General features: G+C 33.8%; 1 protein-coding gene across 1 annotated transcript; it reads left to right on the top strand.

The window, feature by feature from the left end:
• The first annotated feature begins 351 nt into the window (after positions 1 to 351).
• On the top strand, positions 352 to 20,163 carry Usf (upstream transcription factor usf). Its single transcript, XM_072529683.1, has 4 exons — positions 352 to 516; positions 6,108 to 6,262; positions 6,873 to 7,135; positions 19,298 to 20,163. Exons 1-4 carry the CDS (start codon positions 488 to 490, stop codon positions 19,655 to 19,657), a joined length of 807 nt encoding a protein of 268 aa, XP_072385784.1. The 5' UTR covers positions 352 to 487; the 3' UTR covers positions 19,658 to 20,163.
• The last annotated feature ends 1,970 nt before the right edge of the window (positions 20,164 to 22,133 follow it).

Here is a 22,133-nt window from a genome sequence, read left to right as displayed (position 1 = left end):
ATTTTGATAATTGTTACGGATCGAATCGTTTACAATCGTTACAATCGTGACAGATATTCTTTTAATTTTTTTACTTCTCATTTAATGTCTAGATTTAGTTATCTTTTTATAGTTATTTTTCATCCAGTTTTTAATTTAAACCTGCTTAGAGTAAATATGATCGAAGTATATTTAAATTTACACATGTGTATTTGTAAATTGAAAAGTTTTTACTCTTTTATTTTTATACACAATATGTAAAATTTGATTACGAAACATTAGATCAAATTAAACACCCTATCAAAGGAACATTATACATGTCCATATTATATTTTCACGGTATTGGGTTTGTAGCCAAAGATTAAAATTTTAATGGCGGATCTCTCGAGTTGCGCACTAAACAGTTTTCAATTTTGCCTTCGCGTCACATGACCTGTACATTGGCCCCGTGACCAAAATTGTAGGAAAATTCAAAATTGTTTGCTAAGATAAATAAAATAATACAATCATGGATATGCTCGATCCATTAGAAACGGGGTAAGTTATTATATAAGTACATACAATTTTGTTTTTCACTTGTTATATAACTACGTATTGATGACAAGGTCAATCAGTAATTTTCCCAAAGATCTTTAAATATATTTGTATACAACGAGAATATTGTTTGTTTATATTTGTTGTGAAGCACACCTTGTTTATGGACAGAAATGAACATTTATTTACCCAAAATCTACCTCTAGATTTTTTATATAGATCCACTAAGTAAACATCTAATTTTATATTTCAAATAAGTTACAGTACCAGATAATTATAATGAAACCCTCTAATTACCAATAAATAATCATGTTTACCGTGTACACCAATATAATCTCATTTAAAAAAAAGTAAATATATTGCAAAGGAGGTTTTTATATACTTACTTACAGGTTATGTTTTTATAACAATAATATATCATAATACAAATACATAGTTCTATAGCTAATGTTGCCTACCCTTGTAATCTCTTGATACTCTCTCATATTCTCTTACTGTCTTTCAATTTCATGCTTTTGTATATACTCATCATTATCAATTCTACCATGAACTTCTTGATATTTTTTATTGTCTTCATATGGGACTTATTGTAGGGTGGAACCAGCATCTCTGGTACTAACTAATATAGTAGTAGCGTCCTAGTGAGCAAGTCAGCTAGATTTTTGTTTTCTTCTCCTATTTTAGGCATTATGAATTTTTTTTAAAGATTTTTTTTACTTAACACCTTGACTGCGTAACGGAAAATCTGTATGTTGTCCTTCTCTGCATTACATATCGCCGGCGATAAGTAAGTACACTTAAGTTTTTGTGCGTTACAAGTCCCTGCGGATATGTAAGTAAAGTGGAAATTTTGGCATCTCTGAGCAAAAGTGTCTAATTGTATCAAACGAAAATAATAAATTATGGAACCAAAATAAATTAACTTAATCTCTATTACCACAAGAAAATAATAACAAACGAAATATGATTTTTTTTAAGATATACCTAACTATTATAAGAAAAAGTTACTCATGGTGTTTATTAAAACAAGATAAGCTAAATCCAGGCATATTTGGACAACTATTACAAAAACTTGTTACATGGCGAACTTTTTTGTCAGCTTCTCTGCTGTTTAAAGTTGTTCGTAGTGTTTGGTAACATCCTTTACATGGTTTCTTCTTTTTTCGACCTGGACCATCAGGTTTTACAAACATATGAACTCTTTTTCTCATATCATCTACAGAGCGTTGTACTATTTCATCAGATACTGCAAGATTTTCAGCTAACTGTTTCCTGAATTCCAAAATTCCAATCTTAGTTTGGGCAAGATGCATTAACTAATGATGTACCCAAAATTAATTCAAACATGACTTTTCTACAATAAATTAGCAATGTAAAATGCAGCAACAATTTGACAAACAATGTAACTTACCTATACCACTTCAGGGATTTTCTAACTGATGTATGGTAAGAAGAAATTTGATCACTAAAATCTCCTTTTTTAGCTTTGTTATAGTCAATGATGCACTGTGGTTTCGAAATTTCAGCACCTTGTCTATTACATTTTCCTAAAATAGTAAAAATTGTAAGGTACTTATTATCAATAAAATAAGCTGCATTACCAGTAGCAGTTAATGTCGCATCATGACTAGGATCTGATGATGATAGAGAACTGAGGCTTTTACAACATCTATATTGGAATCAAGAAGCTTCTATTCTGGTAGACGGCAACGAAACATGAAAAATTTCCATTCAAAGAGGAAATCCTGGACAATGTTGTGAATTATCCCCAACTTTGTTAAATGTGTACTCAGTAATGATATTTAACGAAGCCTTGGAAGGGCAATGTGGAGTTCGAATTGGGAGAGAAACTATTAACAACATCAGATATGTAGATGACGCAGCAATCATGGCTGAAAGTATGATTTTCAATTGCTTATAGATCGAGTCACTAGAGAATTCTTCAATAAAGGACTTGGCATAACTACATCAAAGACAAAGTTACTTGTGGTTAGTAAACAAGACGTTGACCCTATGCAACTAATTGTCAACAATCAACCTATTACAAAAGTTAACCATTTTAAATACCTATGATATTAGATAAACGAGACAATAAATCCGGATAAAGAAATTAAAACTCGTATAGAAATTGTAATTTATGAAACTTAGATCTATACTGTGCAATTCTCAGCTGAACTTATAACTAAGAATCAAGTTCCTAAAATGTTATGTGTATCTTGTATTACTATACGGTTGTAACCTGGATCATTAAGGTTAATATGATGAACAAATTAGAAGTCTTCGAGATGTGGTCATATCATAGAATGCTCAAAATATCATGTGTTCAATGCATCTCAAACATAGAAGTTTTAAACAGAATAGGTCAAGGCGAAGGTGACTTGACGAAGATGATAAAATAGAGAAAACTTGAATATCTGGGGCATATAATAAGAGGGAGCAGATACTGGATACTACAGTTAATACTCAACGCAAAGATTGAGGAAAAAAGACCAATTGGTACGAAGAAATATTCATGGCTCCGAAACCTTCGTCAATGGACTGGTTCATACAGATGAATGGTTTCATGCCGCGCAAGATCGAGAACAATATCGGGAAATAGTCATGGAAGCTAACCCACCACAATTAATTTGGGCACGGTACTCAAAGAAAAAGATGGCAACTAACTATGTGACACTAATATGGCTATTAAAAAATTTGGATTGGTGATAAAAGGGTGAAAATTAAGGGTTGTATGTATTGTTTAATGTTACACCGCAAAAAAAATAAAAACAAAAAATGTTATCTAAAAAACTTAAAAAATGTTTGGGGTTTGGTTTGGGGTTACCTTTCATTTAGAGGTATGAAAAATATATTACGACCGATTCTCAAACATACCGAATATACATATAAAATTTCATAAAAATCTGTCAAAACGTTGCATAGGAGTATGGCAACTAACATTGTAACATTAAATTGGCTATTGAAAAATAGGGGTTGGTGATAAAAAAGTGAAAATTAAGGTAGGTATTTTTTAATGTAACATCATAAAAAATAAAAACAAAAATGAGTGTACCACGATTTTCACATAGGAATATGGAAAATAGTACAACCTGTGCTCAGACCTACCGAATACACATAAAATTTTATAAAAATCGGTCCAGCCGTTTCGGAGGATTATGAAGACTAAAACTTTGATACAAGAATTTTATATATATTAAAAAGGTGATACAATAGTTAACCAGAGTCCAGAACTCAATAAAATTAGTACATGTGTTAACAGCTTAATATATTCAGCTATTTTCTATACTACCATACAATGTTCCTTTAAGAAGATTCTTCTTAAAATAAAATAATATTCTTCTTCTTCTTCCTTTGCCCTATTCGTTTCGGACGTTGGCTATTAACAAGGCTATTTTGACTTTGTTTACGGCACCTCTGAACAGTTCGGTCGATGTTAGTTCGAACCATTGTCGCATGTTATGCATCCATGAGTGTCGTCTTCTTCCCGGTCACCTCCTACTGTCGATTCTTCCTTGGACTATTAATTGTAGCAGCCGGTACTTAGTATGCCTCATGACATGTCCGAAGTACTCAAGCTTCCGTTTCTTTACGGTGAAGATTATTTCTTTGCTCTTGCCTATTCTCTGCATTACTTCCACGTTAGTGATGTGGTCTGTCCAGGATATCCGACGAATACGGCGATATATCCACACCTCAAAGGATTCTAGTTTCTTCAGGGTGGCTTCCGTTGTGGTCTATGCCTCTGCTCCATAGAACAAGACCGGGAAGACATAAAACTTGACCAGTCTTAATTTTAGTTCCATTGAGATTTTGCTTGTGAACCACTTTTTCATATTGTTGAACGCGTTTCGTGCTTTTTCAATTCGTGATCTTACTTCTGTTGACTGGTCCCATTTTGTGTTGACTGTGGTTCCAAGGTATGTGTATGTCTCCACTTGTTCTATTTTTCGGTTGTTTAATGTCAATTGCATCGGAGGTTGTTGTATTCTGCTGATGAGCATGCATTTAGTTTTGGTTGTATTGAGTTCTAAACCATATTCTTGACTTGCTGTGTGTATGCTTTGCATGAGTCTTTGAAGCTCGTTGCAGTCATTTGCGATAATAACTGTGTCGTCAGCATAATCTAATATTATTGATTACCTCTCCGTTTACTTTGATACCCTCCGAAACTTCTCCCAGTGCTTCTCTGAAGATTTGTTCAGAGTATATATTGAACAGGAGCGGCGAGAGGACGCATCCCTATCGTACACCCTTTTTAATATCTATCTTCCCACTGTGTAAGTTGCCCATCTTTATCTCAGCACTTTGGTTCCAATAGAGACTGGTTATTATGCGCAGATCCTTGCCATCAATATGCATCTTCCTGAGCATTTCCATGAGTTTATCATGTTTGACCTTGTCAAACGCCTTGGAGAAGTCGATGAAGCACAAGTGGACGTCCTTGTGCAGGTCTCTGCATCTTTGAATTAAAACTTGCAGACTGAAGATCGCCTCTCTTGTGCCCAATGCGCTTCGGAATCCGAACTGTGACTCCGATATATTTGCTTCGCATTTGTTATATATTCTATTGTGTATGATTTTGGTGAAAACTTTGGTAATGTGATTTATCAAGCTTATTAAGCGGTGTTGATCACAGTGTTTTGCACTTGGTGTTTTAGGTATGGCTGCAAAGGTCGATCGAAGCCATTCCTCCGGAATCTCCCCTTTGTCGTAAAATGTGTTGAAAAGGCCTGTCAGAAAATCGAGGAAGTGGTCATCCGTTTCGCATAGGAGTTTTATGATCTCGTTCTGTATGTTGTCGGGACCTGGGGTTTTGTCGTTTTTTAGCGATGAAATGGCTTTTTCCACTTAAGACCTTAGTATTTCGGGTCCAGTCATGTCGTCATCTTGGTCCACTGACGCTCTGCGTTTATCGTTAAAAAGTCGTTCTACGTAATCTTTCCATGTGTCAATGAGCTTCAAGTCGTCTGATATAAGGTTACCGTCTGCGTCTATTAGTGTGGGTGGGGATTATTGGTTTTCTTTTTAGTTGTTAATTCTTTGATCTTTATGTGCATGTTGTGGTAGTCATATCTTCTGTCTCACTCTTCGATTTCATCGCATTTCTCCTTCAGCCAGCGTTCCTTCGCTTCCTTTATCTTTGTTTTTATATTGTGACTTGTTTCTTGATTTTTGCATTTGTGTTGTCTTCTTTCTTCCATCATATCAAGGATTTCATCCGTCATCCATTCTTTCTTCTTTACGCGCTCCTGTAACAGAAGTGTCTTGTTTGTCATTTCAACAGCTCTTTTTATTTCTTCCCATTTAGCAACTGCGTCTTGTGCGGGTTCACTCAAGTTTCCAATGTTTCTTCTTAAGGATTCCTGTACTTGTTTAATGTTGGGATCCTTTAATTTCCTAATGTTTATCTTGGTTTTGTTAGGCTTCCCTTCTATACATTTTAGTTTGATTCCCAGTTTAAATAATATTAGATAGTTTAAAACAAACATTTTTTTAATTCATGAGATACCTACATTATTTTTATTAGATATTTTTATTAGATGTCATGTTAAATCTTGTATTATATAATAAATATATTGTTATTTATATTGTAGAGAACCTGAAGAAGTGGAAAGTAAAATAATTTTAAACGAAATTCATATTAAAGGTGCTGAAAGTGATGAAGATGCCAATGGAGAACAACTATCCCCACAAACATTGTTGGAAACACCTGACCATGAAGTGCAATATGCATTGAAACCTACAGAAGGTACACATTATTGTAAATACTAAAAATCATGTATAAGCAGTCCCGGTTTTTATATTAAACCATTTTTATTGTTTATCAGATTTGGATTTTATTTTGCTCCGATCATATTTTTTTTTTGATGCAAGATGGATTTGTTTGATCCGAAAATTTGACTTTGCTCCTTTCAGGGTTATTAATATATCTCCATGGCATCTTTGTATATTTTGATTTTTGTGTTCCTCTCATATTTATGTTGCTGTCTTTTAGTAACTTTTGGTATTTCCAATATATTATATTTCCTAAGTTTACACTTAAATTATTTGAGTCATTATAATGTATCACTCCTAAGTAATTAAATGTTTCTATTTTTGGAATGTGTAATTCAATATATGTATATTATCTATATTTGGTTCTCCAAACCAAACTAAACCTTTTAGCATATATTTTGGTAGTCCTTCATTAACTTTTTTTCGCCTTATTTTTTCTAATATGAAACAGTGATCTGTGATGTTGTAAGCTTTTTTTATAACTTGTTGCTACTATTTTGTAATAGTTTGAATATACGTACGATACGCTACTTGGTTTAACGTGCCATAGGATTAATTAAATTAGTTACTGTTTTATATTTTAGGAAATATGTTTACATACAGAGTTCTCCAAGTGGATGATTCAGCAGTTGAAACTACGCCACATCTTGTTGCAACTACAGGGGCTTTTAATAATCCAGTTCCTCAAGTAATAGGTAGTAACGTGAATGGACAACTTTACCTCATAGGCAATGCTAATGACATGTTTGCCACACAAAGTGGAACTAGAGCAATAGCTCCTAGAACTACCATTGTTGACCCATCCAATAATACTGTTGTTTCTAGCATCAATTCGAGCATTAAAAGGGTAATATAACGATTAAGAAATGTCATATACGCAATATCTAGAAATACTTTACAGTATCAACCTTATGGTACATTTTCAATATATTACATAAGATGCACTTCAATATGTTATAGTTCTTATTCATTTGTATAAGTCTAGTGGTTGGATACTTTTTGCTTGTATGTATTATATGGAGGGTTCAGAATAGAACTGAACCAAGTCCACGTTTTGTCATTTACGAGTTAACAATGCTATAATATGCACCAAATAGGTAACTTTTCAGTGTAATAAGGATCCAAGTCCTTGTTCTAATAATATAAGCTAGGCAGGAGCAAGTTCTGGTGTTTACTAACAGATTGTTATTTTCTGTCAGAATACTACTGAACCAAGTCCAGGTTGTGTTTGTTTACTTTGTACAGTTCTGTGTTGACGTGCTTTAAACCTTTAGTTATAGCTTTTGATCAGGTGAAGAGTGGTCGCTAGGCGAATTTGACACAGGTAAATACAATCTTGTTATAGATTAGTTTAGGATAACTACTAAAAGTGTTTTATATTGGTTGAAATGTGTATCACAGCCTGACGTATTGCAGTAAACATCTGATTTCATATATTTTTTAGAGGGTGAAACTTCATCTGACTATAACAAGACTGTTCTGTCGGCCAAATTTAAACGGAGATGTCCGCCCAAGAGCCTTCTAACCGAAAACATTTCTCATGAACTAACTTAACCCAGTACATCAAGAGAAAAAGGTATCTTAATCTCTAAAATATTGTTTCAATAGGTTTTTAACTACGCCTAAAGTCTAAAAAAGAATATTTTAATGCTTGATGACAGCAGATGATGATATCAATTGTTTAAAATAAATTGGTTCTAGTGCAAGATATTTACAAACTTAAAGTTTTGTCTATTTGTTTCTCTTGACTGTCTTATAAATATGTTTTGTATGGGAAAATATTGTTTACTTGATTTAAGTAATTGTTTGTTTGAAGGTGATGACGCTCCAGCGGATAACTGTTAACATCAACATCATCCCTACCCCTCTCCATTCAGATCGGGAAAATGAAGAGATTTCACGAGGAAGAAAGCGCCTGAGCAATTTTAAAAAATTGGAAAGAACAAAAGGAAGTTGAATCATAACAGCGGTAAAGAGTACACATCTCGCAATAATAAGGTAACCCAAGCAAAGATATTTCCCTCTGGATATGACTGTAAATGCTCCAAAAAGTGCCGTGAGAAGTTCCCTTCAGAAGATACATTGAAATCATTTTTTAATTCATTCTGGAAATTGGCAGATTACTCAAAAAAAACGTTTTTTCGGGGCTTAGTTAAGGCATTAACTGTCAGTAGGCGTTGGACAAGAGACGGATCAGGAGAAGCAAAATCAAAGATGTATTAGGACGTTAGTTCAGATGAACATAATAATCAGCTGAGGGTTTGTAAGACCTACGTTCTTACCATGTTACGAATAAGTTGGGGAAGATTATAAAGATGCTTAAATAAAACAGAAGTTACTACCGTTATTGACGGAAAAACAGCGTCGCGTAAAATTGACGAATCAGATGTTGCCAACAAAGCCACTATACAAGAAAAGACAATGAGAACCAGATATACTTAAGTGCAGATTTGAATATCAAAAAAAATGTAAGTATGATTTATACAAAGAGAAATGTGAAAGTGAGAACAGAAATCCTGTAAAAGAAAAATATTACTACCAAGTCTTTAGTCAAAAATGTAACTTGCAATTTAAACCTCCTTCAAATGATACTTGCATCAACTGTGACAAGTTATTTCAAAAAATCCGTGCTGAAACTGATGAGAAAAAGACAGCCGACTTAGGGACAAAGAGAACTGCACTTAAGGCGAGCAGAACAAGCGAGCGTAGAACTGAAAAAAGAGGCAGCGTAAGCCTCGTAGGATAAATATGTTTGCACATTTGAGCTTCAAAAGGCATTGCCTATTTCCAAACTCACAACTTCAATAGTCTACAATAAGACAAATATTTTTTACATCTACAACTTTGGCATTCATTGCTTTAATAACATCACTGCCTATATGCACGTCTATGATGAGACTAATGGTGGAAGGGGTTCTGAAGATTTAGTTTCATGCCTTAGGAAACATTTGTATGAACATATCAGGACATTTAAACAGGTTGTAATGTTTTCTGACTCATGGACTGGGCAAAACAAGAATATAAAAACTAGCCTTACTCTACTGAAACTTGTTCAAGACCCTCTATTGGATGTGAAAACAATGGATTTAAAATTTATGATACCAGGTCACTCTTTCTTCTCAATGATACTGAATTCGGTATAATAAAGAGAGCAACCAAGAAACATAGGACCATCAATGTGCTGATGACTGGTACAACATCATTAAAACTGCAAAAGGAAAAAAGCCTCAGTTTGAAGTTGTAAAACTACGAGAAGAGTTGTTGAGCACAAAATCCCTCGAAGATTTAATCACGAACAGGAAACAGGACACTGAAGGTAGGCAAATCATTTGACTTAAGATAAGGAGGTTGAGGTTTAAAAAAAGATCACTTTTCCAATTAAAAATAAATGAATCTTTCGGTGAAATTTCGAATTTCCGAACCTTGAACATCTCGAAAAATACAAGTAAAACACTTTCTGGAAGATCCGTAGAAGTGCAAACCTTGTTGATTGTAGAGCAGGATTAGCTTTACTTAATGAGAAGACAAATTAATTTCAAAAAAAAAATAGGGGACATGTCTCTGCTACCTTACATACCCCATATTCATCATGGATACTTCAGAAACCTTCCAGGAAATCACCCAACTCGTCAAACCCAGGACAACGAAGCGACTGACGGAAATGATACCTACGGCGACAATTCGTTTTTTTTTTTATGTCAATTAACTTTTCCTTTCATCTAAGATGTAATATTTTGTTTTAATAGTTCTAATCTGATCTCTTCAAAAGACCTTCAAAATAAATATGATCTGTTTAACCTACACAAGAAAGTCAAAGAACTGGCAGGACTAAGAAAACAAAATCCCACTTGTGCAATTCTGGATAGACACGGGACTGCTATAACACATACGGACGAGAAAGTACAAAGATGGGCAGAATATATCGACGAATTGTTCGATGATGAAAGAGGAGATCTGGAGTACATAGAACTTACGTCAGAAGAAATAGGTCCATATATTAGAAAAGAAGAAATATTACACGCATTAAAAACAATGAAGAGTGGGAAAAGTCATGGACCTGATATGCTTCCTATAGAAATCCTAAAAATTCTAGATGAGAAGCACATTGATGTTTTAGTGACACTCTTGAACCAAATTTATAGTTCAGGCGTATTACCCAAAGAGTGGTTAACATCTATTTTTATTTGTCTCCCTAAAAAGAAAAACGCAAGAGAATGCACCGATTACCGCACCATTAGCTTAATGTCTCATATGCTAAAGTTACTACTTAAAGGCATCCATAACCGAATATATCACAAACTGGACATAGACGTTAATGATACACAATTTGGTTTTCGCAAAGGCCTAGAAACACGTGAAGCTCTTTTTCACTTAATATACTAATACAAAGATGCCTGGACGTCAATCAAGATATATACGCATGTTTTATTGACTACAATAAAGCATTCGATAAAGTACGACATAAACAGTTAATGAATGTCCTGAAATCAAAGAAGATTGACTACAACGACCTCACGATCATATTAAATTTATACTATAAACAGCGAGCAAAAGTACGTGTTAACGAACAGCTGTCAGAAGAAATTGAAATTAGATGTGGAGTGAGACAGGAATGCGTATTGTCGACAATTCTTTTTAATGCCTACTCCGAAGAGTTTCTGAAAAAACAGCTGGAGTAAAGGTAAATGGAGTTCCCATTAACAACATTAGATATGCGGACGACACTGTGATCTTAGCCGAAAACATTGAAGATCTTCAGAGACTGGTGACCAGAATAGCAGAGTATGGTCTAACAATGAATGTCAAGAAGACGAAATTTATGAGAATATCGAAAACTCAAAGAAATAACGAGAATATTCTAATAAACGGAACCAACGTTGAACAAGTGGACAAATATGCATACCTGGGAACAATGATTAACTCCACAAATGATTACAATCAGGAGATCAAAATAAGAATAGAAAAGGCTAGAGCAAATTTCAACAAAATGAGAAGAGTGTTATGTACCAGGGATTTAAAACTGGAACTAAGAGTTAGGTTGGCGAGGTGCTATGTTTTTTCGACTTTATTTTATGGAATGGAATCTTGGACCTTGAATGCGACATCAATGAAAAAACTGGAATCATTCGAGCTGTGGGTGTACAGAAGAATTCTGAAAATATCATGGACAGAACACGTCACAAACAAAGAGGTTCTGGGAAAGATTAACAAAGAAATGGAAATTTTAAATACAATAAAAACAAGAAAATTAGAATATCTCGGACGTATTACACGTGGAGAGAAATACACCTTGCTCCAACTGATTATGCAGGGAAAGATCCAAGGAAAGAGAAGCATAGGGAGGCGTAGAATGTCATGGCTGCGCAACCTGAGAGAGTGGTACGGATGTACATCAAATGAACTTTTCAGAGCAGCCGTCTTAAAAGTCCGAATAGCTATGATGATTGCCGATCTCCGCCGCGGAGATGGCACTTGAAGAAGAAGAATCTGATCTCCAAGTAGATGTAAATTTTTGGGGTTATTACATTAAATTTGGCCACTAAAAACTATGTAAATGTCAAGTTACTCATCGACCTTCTTAAATTGAATATAGACTTTTAAAAATGTTAACGGGTAATTTTATTATGAAGCTTTAACTTTAAACCTCTGTAGCTCAAATGTAGATAAAGTGGATTTTGTTCACTTCTATTCTGAACCTTCTATATACCATCTAAAAATACACCACAATATGCTATTTATAATGAAACTAACAGATATTAGCTTTAATGTTGGAGTTTTTTTATCAATTTCTTCCCTTAAAAACCACACATGGTGAAAACAAAAAACTATTTATACATGTCGATATTATTCATTTACATCAAGCCTTTTATGAAAAAAACTAGTCATTTTTCTCGTCACCATGCGAAGGGGGATTCTATCAATTGCCATCTACAGTCACTTCATAGGTCTATGGTCGTCTTATGAAATCGATCTACGTACAAGAACTAGCGTAATTAATTCTAGTTTGGCAATTCATTTCTTGGGAAAGCTGTTATATTCTTTATAGCTGTTATAATTAGGGGGGCGGGGGGATCAATTTACCAAGAATCTACGCCGTAGAAAAAAAAATGTTTAAAATAAAAAATGTAGCTGAGATAATATTTAATAAAAATGATAATTAGCCCTTTTTATGTAGGATGAACCGTTCTCTCAGAAACAACGCTTGAAGCGACCGGTAATTTTAAATGTTAGTTGCGCGCAAGAAATCAATTTTAAATAAAATTTGTATCAACTCGACGGTAAAAATTCGATATCTTTTCATCCGACTCCTATCGACAAAAATCAAAATGCGTTTTAAAGGTAAAGAGTGCGGATTCCGTATACAATTTTTTTACTTTGCCGCAAATGAAGTCAATTTTTATAAAGGTGTTAAATATATCAACGTTGCGCGATTTTTGCCATTTTGATCAATAAAATTTATCCCTCACCTCCTATAACTTTTCATAGATTTTCTTATGTATTACTTTAATCAGTACTTTTAAAGTATGACTCGTGAGGCTCAGAGTTCGATAGTCAGAGCACTCTTGTGCTGCTTGTTTTTAAGTATGGTTATAAATACAGCGTGTTGAACAAATCTGTCAATACTTCTAAGTTATCCTCTTCCACTAGTTTTGACAGCTCTAAGGTCTAATCCAGCTATTATTCAGCTTATTATCTTTAGAGTTAAAGGATTTAATTCTTGTATCACCTTCATTTCACCTTTTTTATCTTCGAAAATTTTTCTGACGTACTCTTCCCATCTTCTTAATTTCTTGGGTAAATCTATTAGTAGCACTTCTTTCTTGTCTTTTATGTGTCCTTGTTGCCTTTTTACCCATTCCGATCATTTCTCTTATTTTTTTGTGCATATTTCTTATATCATATTTTGTTTCTAGTTCTTCTATCTCTTTTCTCTGTTTCATCAAATACATTTCCTTAGCTATTTTGATTTTGTTTTTAATTCTTCGTTATATTTTTTTATATTTTTGTACATCTTTTCCTTTATATTTCCCTCTTTCTTCCACCTGTAGTAGTATTTCTTCTGTCATCCATTATTTTTTAGCCTCTGATCTGTGTCGTGTCAAACTGTCTTGATATGGTATCAGTAATATGTTTACTTACGTCCATAATTTGTTTCTTGCCAGTTAGTGTTTTTTGCATGTTAACATTCACATTATTATTTAATTTTATCGTTTTTCATTATTCTTATATTCATTTTTGGTTCTTGTCTTCTGAGACTTCTTTAATTCTTTTTAACTTTATTTTCACGACAGCAACTAACGGATTGGAATCTGATTTAACATTTGTTCCAGGATAAGTTTTAACTGAGGTTATAGAGTTTTTATATTTGCTGTTTACAAGTATAAAATCTGTTTAATTTCTAACAATGTGGTTTTCTGTATGTGTAGGGACGTCCATGTATATAGTCTTCTCTTAGGAAGCTGAAACCAAGTATTGGTTCTACTCTATTCTTTTCTTGGTAGAATTCTATGAGCCTTTCTCCTCTCTCATTTCTAGTGCCTAATCCGAACTGTCCTGCTATATTTTCAACTATACCTACTCCAATTTATACATTAAGTCTTCTAAAATGTACGTAATGTCTCTAGAGTTTGTTAACTTCAGTGCATTGTGCAATCCTGAACAAAATTTTTCGATCTCATCTTCGTTCTTATCAGTGTGACTTAATTCATATTAATTCTGAAATTTGAACCACACCTAGCTCTGATTTTCTAATTGTGTTGCTTATGATAAACGCTACTCCGTATCGATGATCAGTTTTATCTCCTCTAGCCCTTTCAGGCCTGAACTTTTTTTGAGTGAAAATTAAGTTTCCCTTTGAGTAAATACGATATACACTATCCAAAAAAAGGTATAAAAAATGCAGAAAAAAAAATTCAGTTTGAATTTGTCAAAAATGACATATCACGTTCGTGCGCTCTCGGCTTATGTTCTATCAACGCACGATCGTGAGTGTTTAATAAAACTCACTTTTATTAAACCTAATTAGGATTAGGTTAGGACCAAATAAAAATTATTTTATAATTTTTTAACATTTATTACATACAACCTTAAATAAAACAAAAACTAGGAGTAAATTTCAAGCAATTATACGTGAACATATTGTCAGGTACAGAAATTTCAAAAAAATAATTATTATTTTTTATGGTAATCTTTAAAACAGGACTTGTTGCGTGACAAACACAAATAAATATTGCACTTTTCACATCTAACTTTAGACCTACTAGAGCAATTTTCAAATCTGCATGTTCTAGGAGCTGGAATTTCATCAAAAATGGGAAAATGTTCATAACAATCATACCTCCTTGAGTCACTTGGATTATTGGCTGGTCGATACCTTTTTTGGTTTACAACTGGATCAATATCCATAGATTGAGTGTCTTCACTTGTTGATGAAGGATTTTTAGTTTTCGTTCCAATGAGACCATCGGCTACTTCTAATCTGAACTGAAGCAAATCTGCTATTTTCTTTTTCGGAATATGTGCATTGATGGCTTCAGTTATATAAAGGCGCCAAGCATTCACTACACAAAGGTCTATAAAGTGCAATATTACTTTGAGGGTCCATTTTTTTGTTTTCATGAATGTGCGATAATATTCCATACCTTGGTCTAGAACGTCCACACCTCCCATGTTGGTATTGTAGTTGTGAATAAGCTTTGACATGGAAACTTGAATATAAGTTTTAGAAGTTTTATCCCAGCGATTCACATTCACTGTATTGTCAGCTGATGTACAATTCGATACCATAAGCACAGATTTATTGTCTTTCCATTTAACAACAACTAAGTCTCCACACACAAATTGCTGTGATTCGCCTCGTTTCATACAACGATCTTCTTTAAAAGGTATCTTTCTCCGTTCTGGGAGTCTGTTCATCATCAAAGTAGCTGTTCCATAAAGTTTCATTTGAGATAGACGTTCAATGAGGGGTATTGATGAAAAATATCTATCAAAATAGAGACAGCATCCTGGAGGAATTGACTTTGATAGGTGTAGAATCACAGCTGCGGAAACTCCAAGTGATCTGTCAGGGAAGGGAGTCCTTGCACCTTGATATACCTCAAAGTCTATCATTAGACCGTCGCTTGTTGTAGTCACAAACACTTTTAGGCCTTGAGGTCGCGGTTTGTTTTTAACTACTTGTCTTAAACCATTTGGACATCTTCCACAGAAAAGAATAATCTGTTCGTCAATGGAATAATTACCTGGATGTCTTTCTAATCTGTCACATGCTCGTTTAACTGCAGTTATGATGGGTTGTACCTTCCAAAGTGCATTCGTATTACCTTCAGGTGCTATGTCCTCATCAACTACATGCAAGGCTGTACGCAATGTCTTGAAACGGTCTCGTCACATTTGGCTTGATACCATGTGAACTTGCATCTCTTGACGCCAATACATGTGAAGTCTAGGATAAGGGATGCATCCCATAATCAAGTGTATACCTATTAACTTCTTTATTTCTTCACTGTTTGTGTTCAGCATGTGACCTGTCTTACGCATATAATAATTATTTGTACAATTTGCAGCTAAATCAAAGAAACCATTATTTAAATAATCGGAAAAGTACTCCATAGCATTTCTGATTGGTTTAGGTGTACTTTCTGGATAATTATGATTTTTTTGCTGAAATGTCGTGTCTTTCCATTACCTCCTTGCTGAAGAAGAGCTCGTTGAAGGAACAGGTTCTTCATCCAATACAGTTTCTTCAATATCCTTGTCATCGATGTCATTTTCAAATGTTTGAACCTCAAAAGCATCATCATTTTCGTCATCTAAATCTTCTATTTCAGACTCGTTGCCATCATTTAATAACTCTAGAGCCAAATCGTGGGTAAGAGGCACACCTGTAATTAGAAAAAAATATTTGTATCATTTAAATAGAGAAAAATTAATAAAAAGTTAAACCAATAAATATTTAGTATTTTTAATTTCCTGCTATTGAAAATTGTATTTCTGACGACAACTCACTATCGTGATATTCAAATATTATGGGACAAGATCTCTACAAACAAACCAATAATTTCTTAAATCTTGTTTATTATCACGAAGTTTAAACTTTACTTATACCACAAACCCGTTACCATAAAATAAATACATAAAATAAAAACAAAATATCTTTTACTTACGTTTACCGGTTTTGTCATCAAAATACACAGCCATCTTCTCGGGTATTCTATTGCAAACTAATCGCGAATTCGTTAAATAATTTCAGTTGTGCTGATAATGCATGATAGACACAACATATTGAATCATCTATCGCAGTAAAAATATGTTTATTTTGATATTGATACCCATATAAACATGAGCTCACGATCGTGTCAGCCGGTCATGAAACGGCTAGTGTAAAACCTATTGCGGATATTTATAAATATCCCTCCAGTTCCGTATTAAAAGTATATCTATTTTTAGCATCTCTTTCTCTTTAATAACGTTATGTATTTTTCCATGGTGATACATACTTCTTTCGTTCCAGGTAGCTATTTTTATCTGCTTTATTTATTTATTTATTTGCTTTTGTTTTCAAAGGTTTTACATGTTGACCACTGAGGAGCCCTTGCATTTTAATGGTTGTCCTCTCCTGCCGATTTTGGGCTCCTATTACCATAATCAATATTGTCTCTCGCGTAACTAGTGCTAGCCATTAGAATTTGTACTAGAGATGTTATCAGGGACCTTTAATCCAGTGGTTTCTCGTTGCCTTCTGCATGCTGATGCCGTTGACCACTTTCTTGGTTCTTCCGCCGACAATTCCACAGTCTCAGGACAACAGAGTGCCCTTCCACTTTCTAGCTCATCCGCCCGAAGCTGTTGGTCAGTAAATGGTGCATTGCTTATCGCGGCAAACACTCGGACGTTAGAGTCCCGTTAGTTATCTAACATGATGTACCAGATGGCCATGATCTAGATCATCATAAGAGCAGGTGAAGTTGACATTTGAATAAGAGTGGCAATACGAGGTTATATTAGTTTTGCATATAGATGACATAAATCGAGAGTTTCATTGGGATACAAAGCGTACAGATAAAGTGAATTTTTGAAATTAGCAAGTCGGTCGAAATATGAATCTTAGCCGAGAACATTTTCAAGCAATAATTTTTTCCAATTTTCGGAGAGGATTAACCCAACAGCAATGTCTCGCTGAAATGGTTTCTGTGTTTGGGAATGATGCATCATACCAGTCAACTATTTCCCGCTTGTATTGCGAATTTCAACGTGATCACTCCAGTTTCAGCGATGAATCCAGGCCAGGTCCACAGAAAACAGCAGTCACACAGCAAAACATTAATGCGTTTCGCCAGCTAATTAAGGATGACCGCCGTGTAACATACCGGGAGATAGAGACATCTTTGGGCATTTCAAAGACCTCGATCCAAAAGATCCTACATGAAGAACTGGGTGTTACAACAAACAAAGTTGTTTCCCGTTGAATCCTTCATTTGCTCACAGAAGACCAAAAAACAGTTTGCATCAATTGGTGTCGAAAAACATTGGGACGGTTCAACAAAGGAGCTCAAGAAACGTTTATAGTATTGTTAATGGCGTTAATACCAATCCGCTTTGTGGGTGTTTCACGATAAGAAAAAACCAACAAAAGTGATCCGTTCTCGAACTGTGTCAAAGAAAATGGTGGCAACTTTTGTGTCAAAATCAGGTCATGTGGCAACAATTGCTTTAGAAGATCGAAGAACGGTTACTTCTGATTGGTATATTTTAGGTTTTTTACCAGAAGTTATCGCAAAACTCCGACAAAGCAACGCACAACGGCGAATCATCCTACATTAGGAAAATGCTAGTGCTCACGCTACCCAAAAGACAATAGGAGCTTCATAACATCGAATGGTTCACCGTATAGACCCGATCTAAGTCCCGACGACTTCTTCACGTTCTCAAAGATCAAGAATTCAATGCGTGGGCAGCGATTCCAGTCGCCAGAAGAAGCCATCGGTGCCTTTTAAACAGCGATTTTGCAGGTGTCAACTGAAGAGTGGAATAACTGTTTTACCAATTGGTTTGAACGTATGCAAAAGTGTATCGGTCTTGGTGGAACATATTTTGAAAAGCAATAAAGTAATAAAATCTATATATTTTTTGTCTTTATGGCTATATGCAGAACTAAAAAAACAACCCTCGTATGTTGCCCTTCACTATCCCATTACATTGTAGGTATAACTTTGAAAGACATGATAAGGAAATAATAAATTCATAGGAGGGTTGTAGAGAACACAGAACTAAACCTAAATGCAGGTGTGCAGGAGATATTACCAGAATAAACCAAGATAGACCACAAACATTTTAGAACGGGTAAAAAGAGCGGATAAATAAAATTCGGGAAAACTCCCAATCAGATGGGCTGGCGACATTAAGATCAGTACCAATTGAATTACAACACGTAGAATATATCGGAAAAGAAGTTTGTTGAGGAGGCTTATAAGGCAGTGGGGTGGTTTGGGCTGATAATGACCAATATCCAACAATGCTGAAGGCAGAAATTTCTGGAAGTCAATACTCGATTTGGGCTGTTAGCCATTGGAAAAAACGTGCTGATTTCTACTACTGTTTCAAAAATTTCTTGAATATGAATGTAAATTCTGAGTATAAATTAAATATGCGAAGACAAGTTTCTGCTGAAAACTTATACTTTTTATATTCTAATTTATTATGAGTACATTGCGCTTGTAGGCAGATGCTCAAAAATTAGATTTACATATTTTGAATTAACTTTATTGGCGGACTGGAAGGAAGCTAATAGTTCTATGAGTTTTATAAAAATGTGTTATTTTCATTAATTTAATCTGAATTCACAACTCTACAAATTTATCTGTAATTCTGAATGAATTTATTTAAACTTAATTTTCTTGCTTCTACTAGTTTCCAATTTTAATTATTTTGATTTGTGTTTTCGATAAACATTTTGATCCTAATTTAATATCTGCTGCGATATTTATTCGTTTTAAATATATTTTAGAGAGATGAACGACGAAGAGCAACTCACAACGAAGTAGAACGAAGACGTCGTGACAAAATCAACAATTGGATAACGAAGCTAGCGACAATAATTCCCGAAAATTGCAACGGCGAGACTCGAGCCAACGGCCATTACGACGGTCAATCAAAAGGTGGTATTCTAGCCAAGGCTTGTGACTACATTATGGATCTCAAAACTATGGTAGAAAAGTATGAGAATTTGTCACGACAGCATAACGAACTTCTAAATGCATTGGAGATGGTTAATAGTAAAAATTCATCCCTAGAGAGAGAAAATAAAGAACTTAAAGCTATTTTGAAAAAGAATAGCATTCTCTACGTACCTAATAATCTTTCTTAGTGTTGTTATGTTTTGAAATTTTGTTATTTTAAGAGTACATATTGTGAAAGCACGGCGAGGTCACATTTCGGTTTTTTAACACGACTATATAACTTGTGCGTATATTATCATTCAGAAGTATGAAATCAAAAATAATTGAACTGATATTGGCCAAGTTTTTATCAGCTGATTTTTATAGTGATAATTCAAGTTGTTGACTATTTTTTGTAACTTTGTTTAACATTGTGATGATATTTAATTCTGAAAAACTTGAAAGAAGTAAGTCTGCCTACTATAACTTTTCGAAAAAGCTCATTTAAAAACGGTCTAACGAAAATAAGTTGGCAATTTGATGACCAAGTCACGCGTATTTAGAATTGATAGTGCTACGTATGTACGATAACGCAAAAAATGCTTTTTGTGTTCATAATACCCTTATATAGAGACTTGTCATTTTTAAATCGATAGTTACATAGTGCAAACTCGATCTATAATGTTGTTTTAGAACAACCAATAAAAATTAAAAATCGAATGAAAGAAATTGATTCCGAGCGGTTGTAAATACCACATAACCGTAACAACTCCATCTTTCTCTAACAGTACCGTTTGTATATTTTATTTATTAATTTAGAAGATAAACCGCCTCAAGCACTGTCTTCTTTAAACATTAAATTTTTATACGCTTTACCGTTACTACTAACATATGCTCATTAGCTCAACAAGTATGGCGTAGAACTTTTCCTTTGATTGTTTGGTAGACTCGCTGGACCCTCTAACGCGTAGAGCAATGTTTTTATTTCTTTCAATTTATAAGATGTGTGATAGTTTAGGTTCCCTATTTTGGCGTTTTGGATTATAGAATAATTTTTAGTGTTTTTTTTTTATTCATAGCTGATATATTTATTGGAAAGTAGATTGTCTACGATTTGTCCATCTCTTCGGTGACCTTATGCGTGCTGTTTTTAACAGGTTTTCTCTCTGGTACAATTTCAGTCTGTCTTTCTCATTTCTTGTGACATGACATACCGTTGACGTCACCTCTGTTTTCGTCACATTACTATATCTTGTATCCCACATTACGCTCCCTTATCTTCTAGTTTTGCTTTATATACTTCGTAATAAGTTTAAATTTTTTGTCTTCTGGATTTGCATCTTATTGGATCTCTAGCTATGGGCATGCACGTTGTCTTTTCAACTGATAGAAATCGACTAAGGCAGTCTTCCTGCCTGTCTCCTCTCCATGTGGGTATACTTTTTGCTTTGCTACTTTTATTTTTATGGTATTATTTACATTTATGCATTCTAATTGCTTTATATTGTTATTGGGTGTTTCCTTCTCTTTGATATCTCTATTATACTATACCGTCGCAACCTATCCAAAATTTTTATGTTACATTTACGAAGTTCTTATATTGGCCGCTCAGTTGTACATCATCCGGAGATTTTGAAATGATCTTGATTTTGAATAAATGTAAAGAAATAATTATTATAAATTTATCTGTTCGAAGCTACATGATAAAAATTTCAACGACACAAAATAATTAATTATAGAAAAAGTTTTTTTGTTATTAAATGTAAATACAAAACAAACTGCTACTTGACCAAATATTCATAATTATTAACATTTTGTATCTTGTAAAGTTCTAGGGATTTGCAGAACTTACAGAAGAGGCAAATATAAAACACTTTTTTTTAAATATCAACAACCAAGAGTCGGCCTTTCTTTTAATATTAAATTAATAAACAGGCAAGTTCCTTATAACGACTGTTGAATTGTTTTGGCATGTTTTTGACAGACACACCATCAACAAAGTGCTGATTCCAGTATTTGCAACACAAAACGTTGTGGTAGTATAAAAATTCCAAAGTAAAAGTTTCTAACTGTCATCTGCTTACTATTTTTCCAATGATATTTAATGTAAATTATTGTTTTTTAAGTACTAAACTTTTTTTAAGGTATATAAGGATGTTTATAACATTTCTATTTACAAAAATTAGGTCATTTCAAAAAATAGTGACAAATTGTCCAAGGTACAACATTGGTGTTGTACCTTGAACACAAGGATGTTGTACCATGGACACAGTATACGATAAATATAAAAATAAATTTTATTTGAACAAACCTTTATAAAATGATAAACACAAAATTAAACGAATCAAAGTTAATGAAAAATAAAACTATTATACATATTAAAAAAAAACAGAAAGTAGTTTAAACTGATTTTATAAAGTTTAACATCTCTGGAACTTTATAAACCTCCCTAGAGCAATGAATTTTTTTTGGAGGTCCAATTTTACGTTTAATCGCATGCTGGGTATAAGTTTCGATCTTCCCTCAGGTCATTTCCAATTTTTGAGTGATTTTTCCATAGACGCTATTACAAATTCTTGTTCTATAATATCGACAATTATTTTATAGGAAAATAATTATTTTCTTAAACGAAAATCACGAAATCATGTAATTGAAATTTTGAAACTTCAGAATCAATGTTTGGGT

This window comes from Diabrotica undecimpunctata, chromosome 4 (genome assembly GCF_040954645.1).
Source record: "Diabrotica undecimpunctata isolate CICGRU chromosome 4, icDiaUnde3, whole genome shotgun sequence".
In the NCBI taxonomy this organism is placed as follows: domain Eukaryota; kingdom Metazoa; phylum Arthropoda; class Insecta; order Coleoptera; family Chrysomelidae; genus Diabrotica; species Diabrotica undecimpunctata.
The sequence above is the reverse complement of the archived record's forward strand: the minus strand, read 5'-3'. Positions and strand labels throughout refer to the sequence as shown.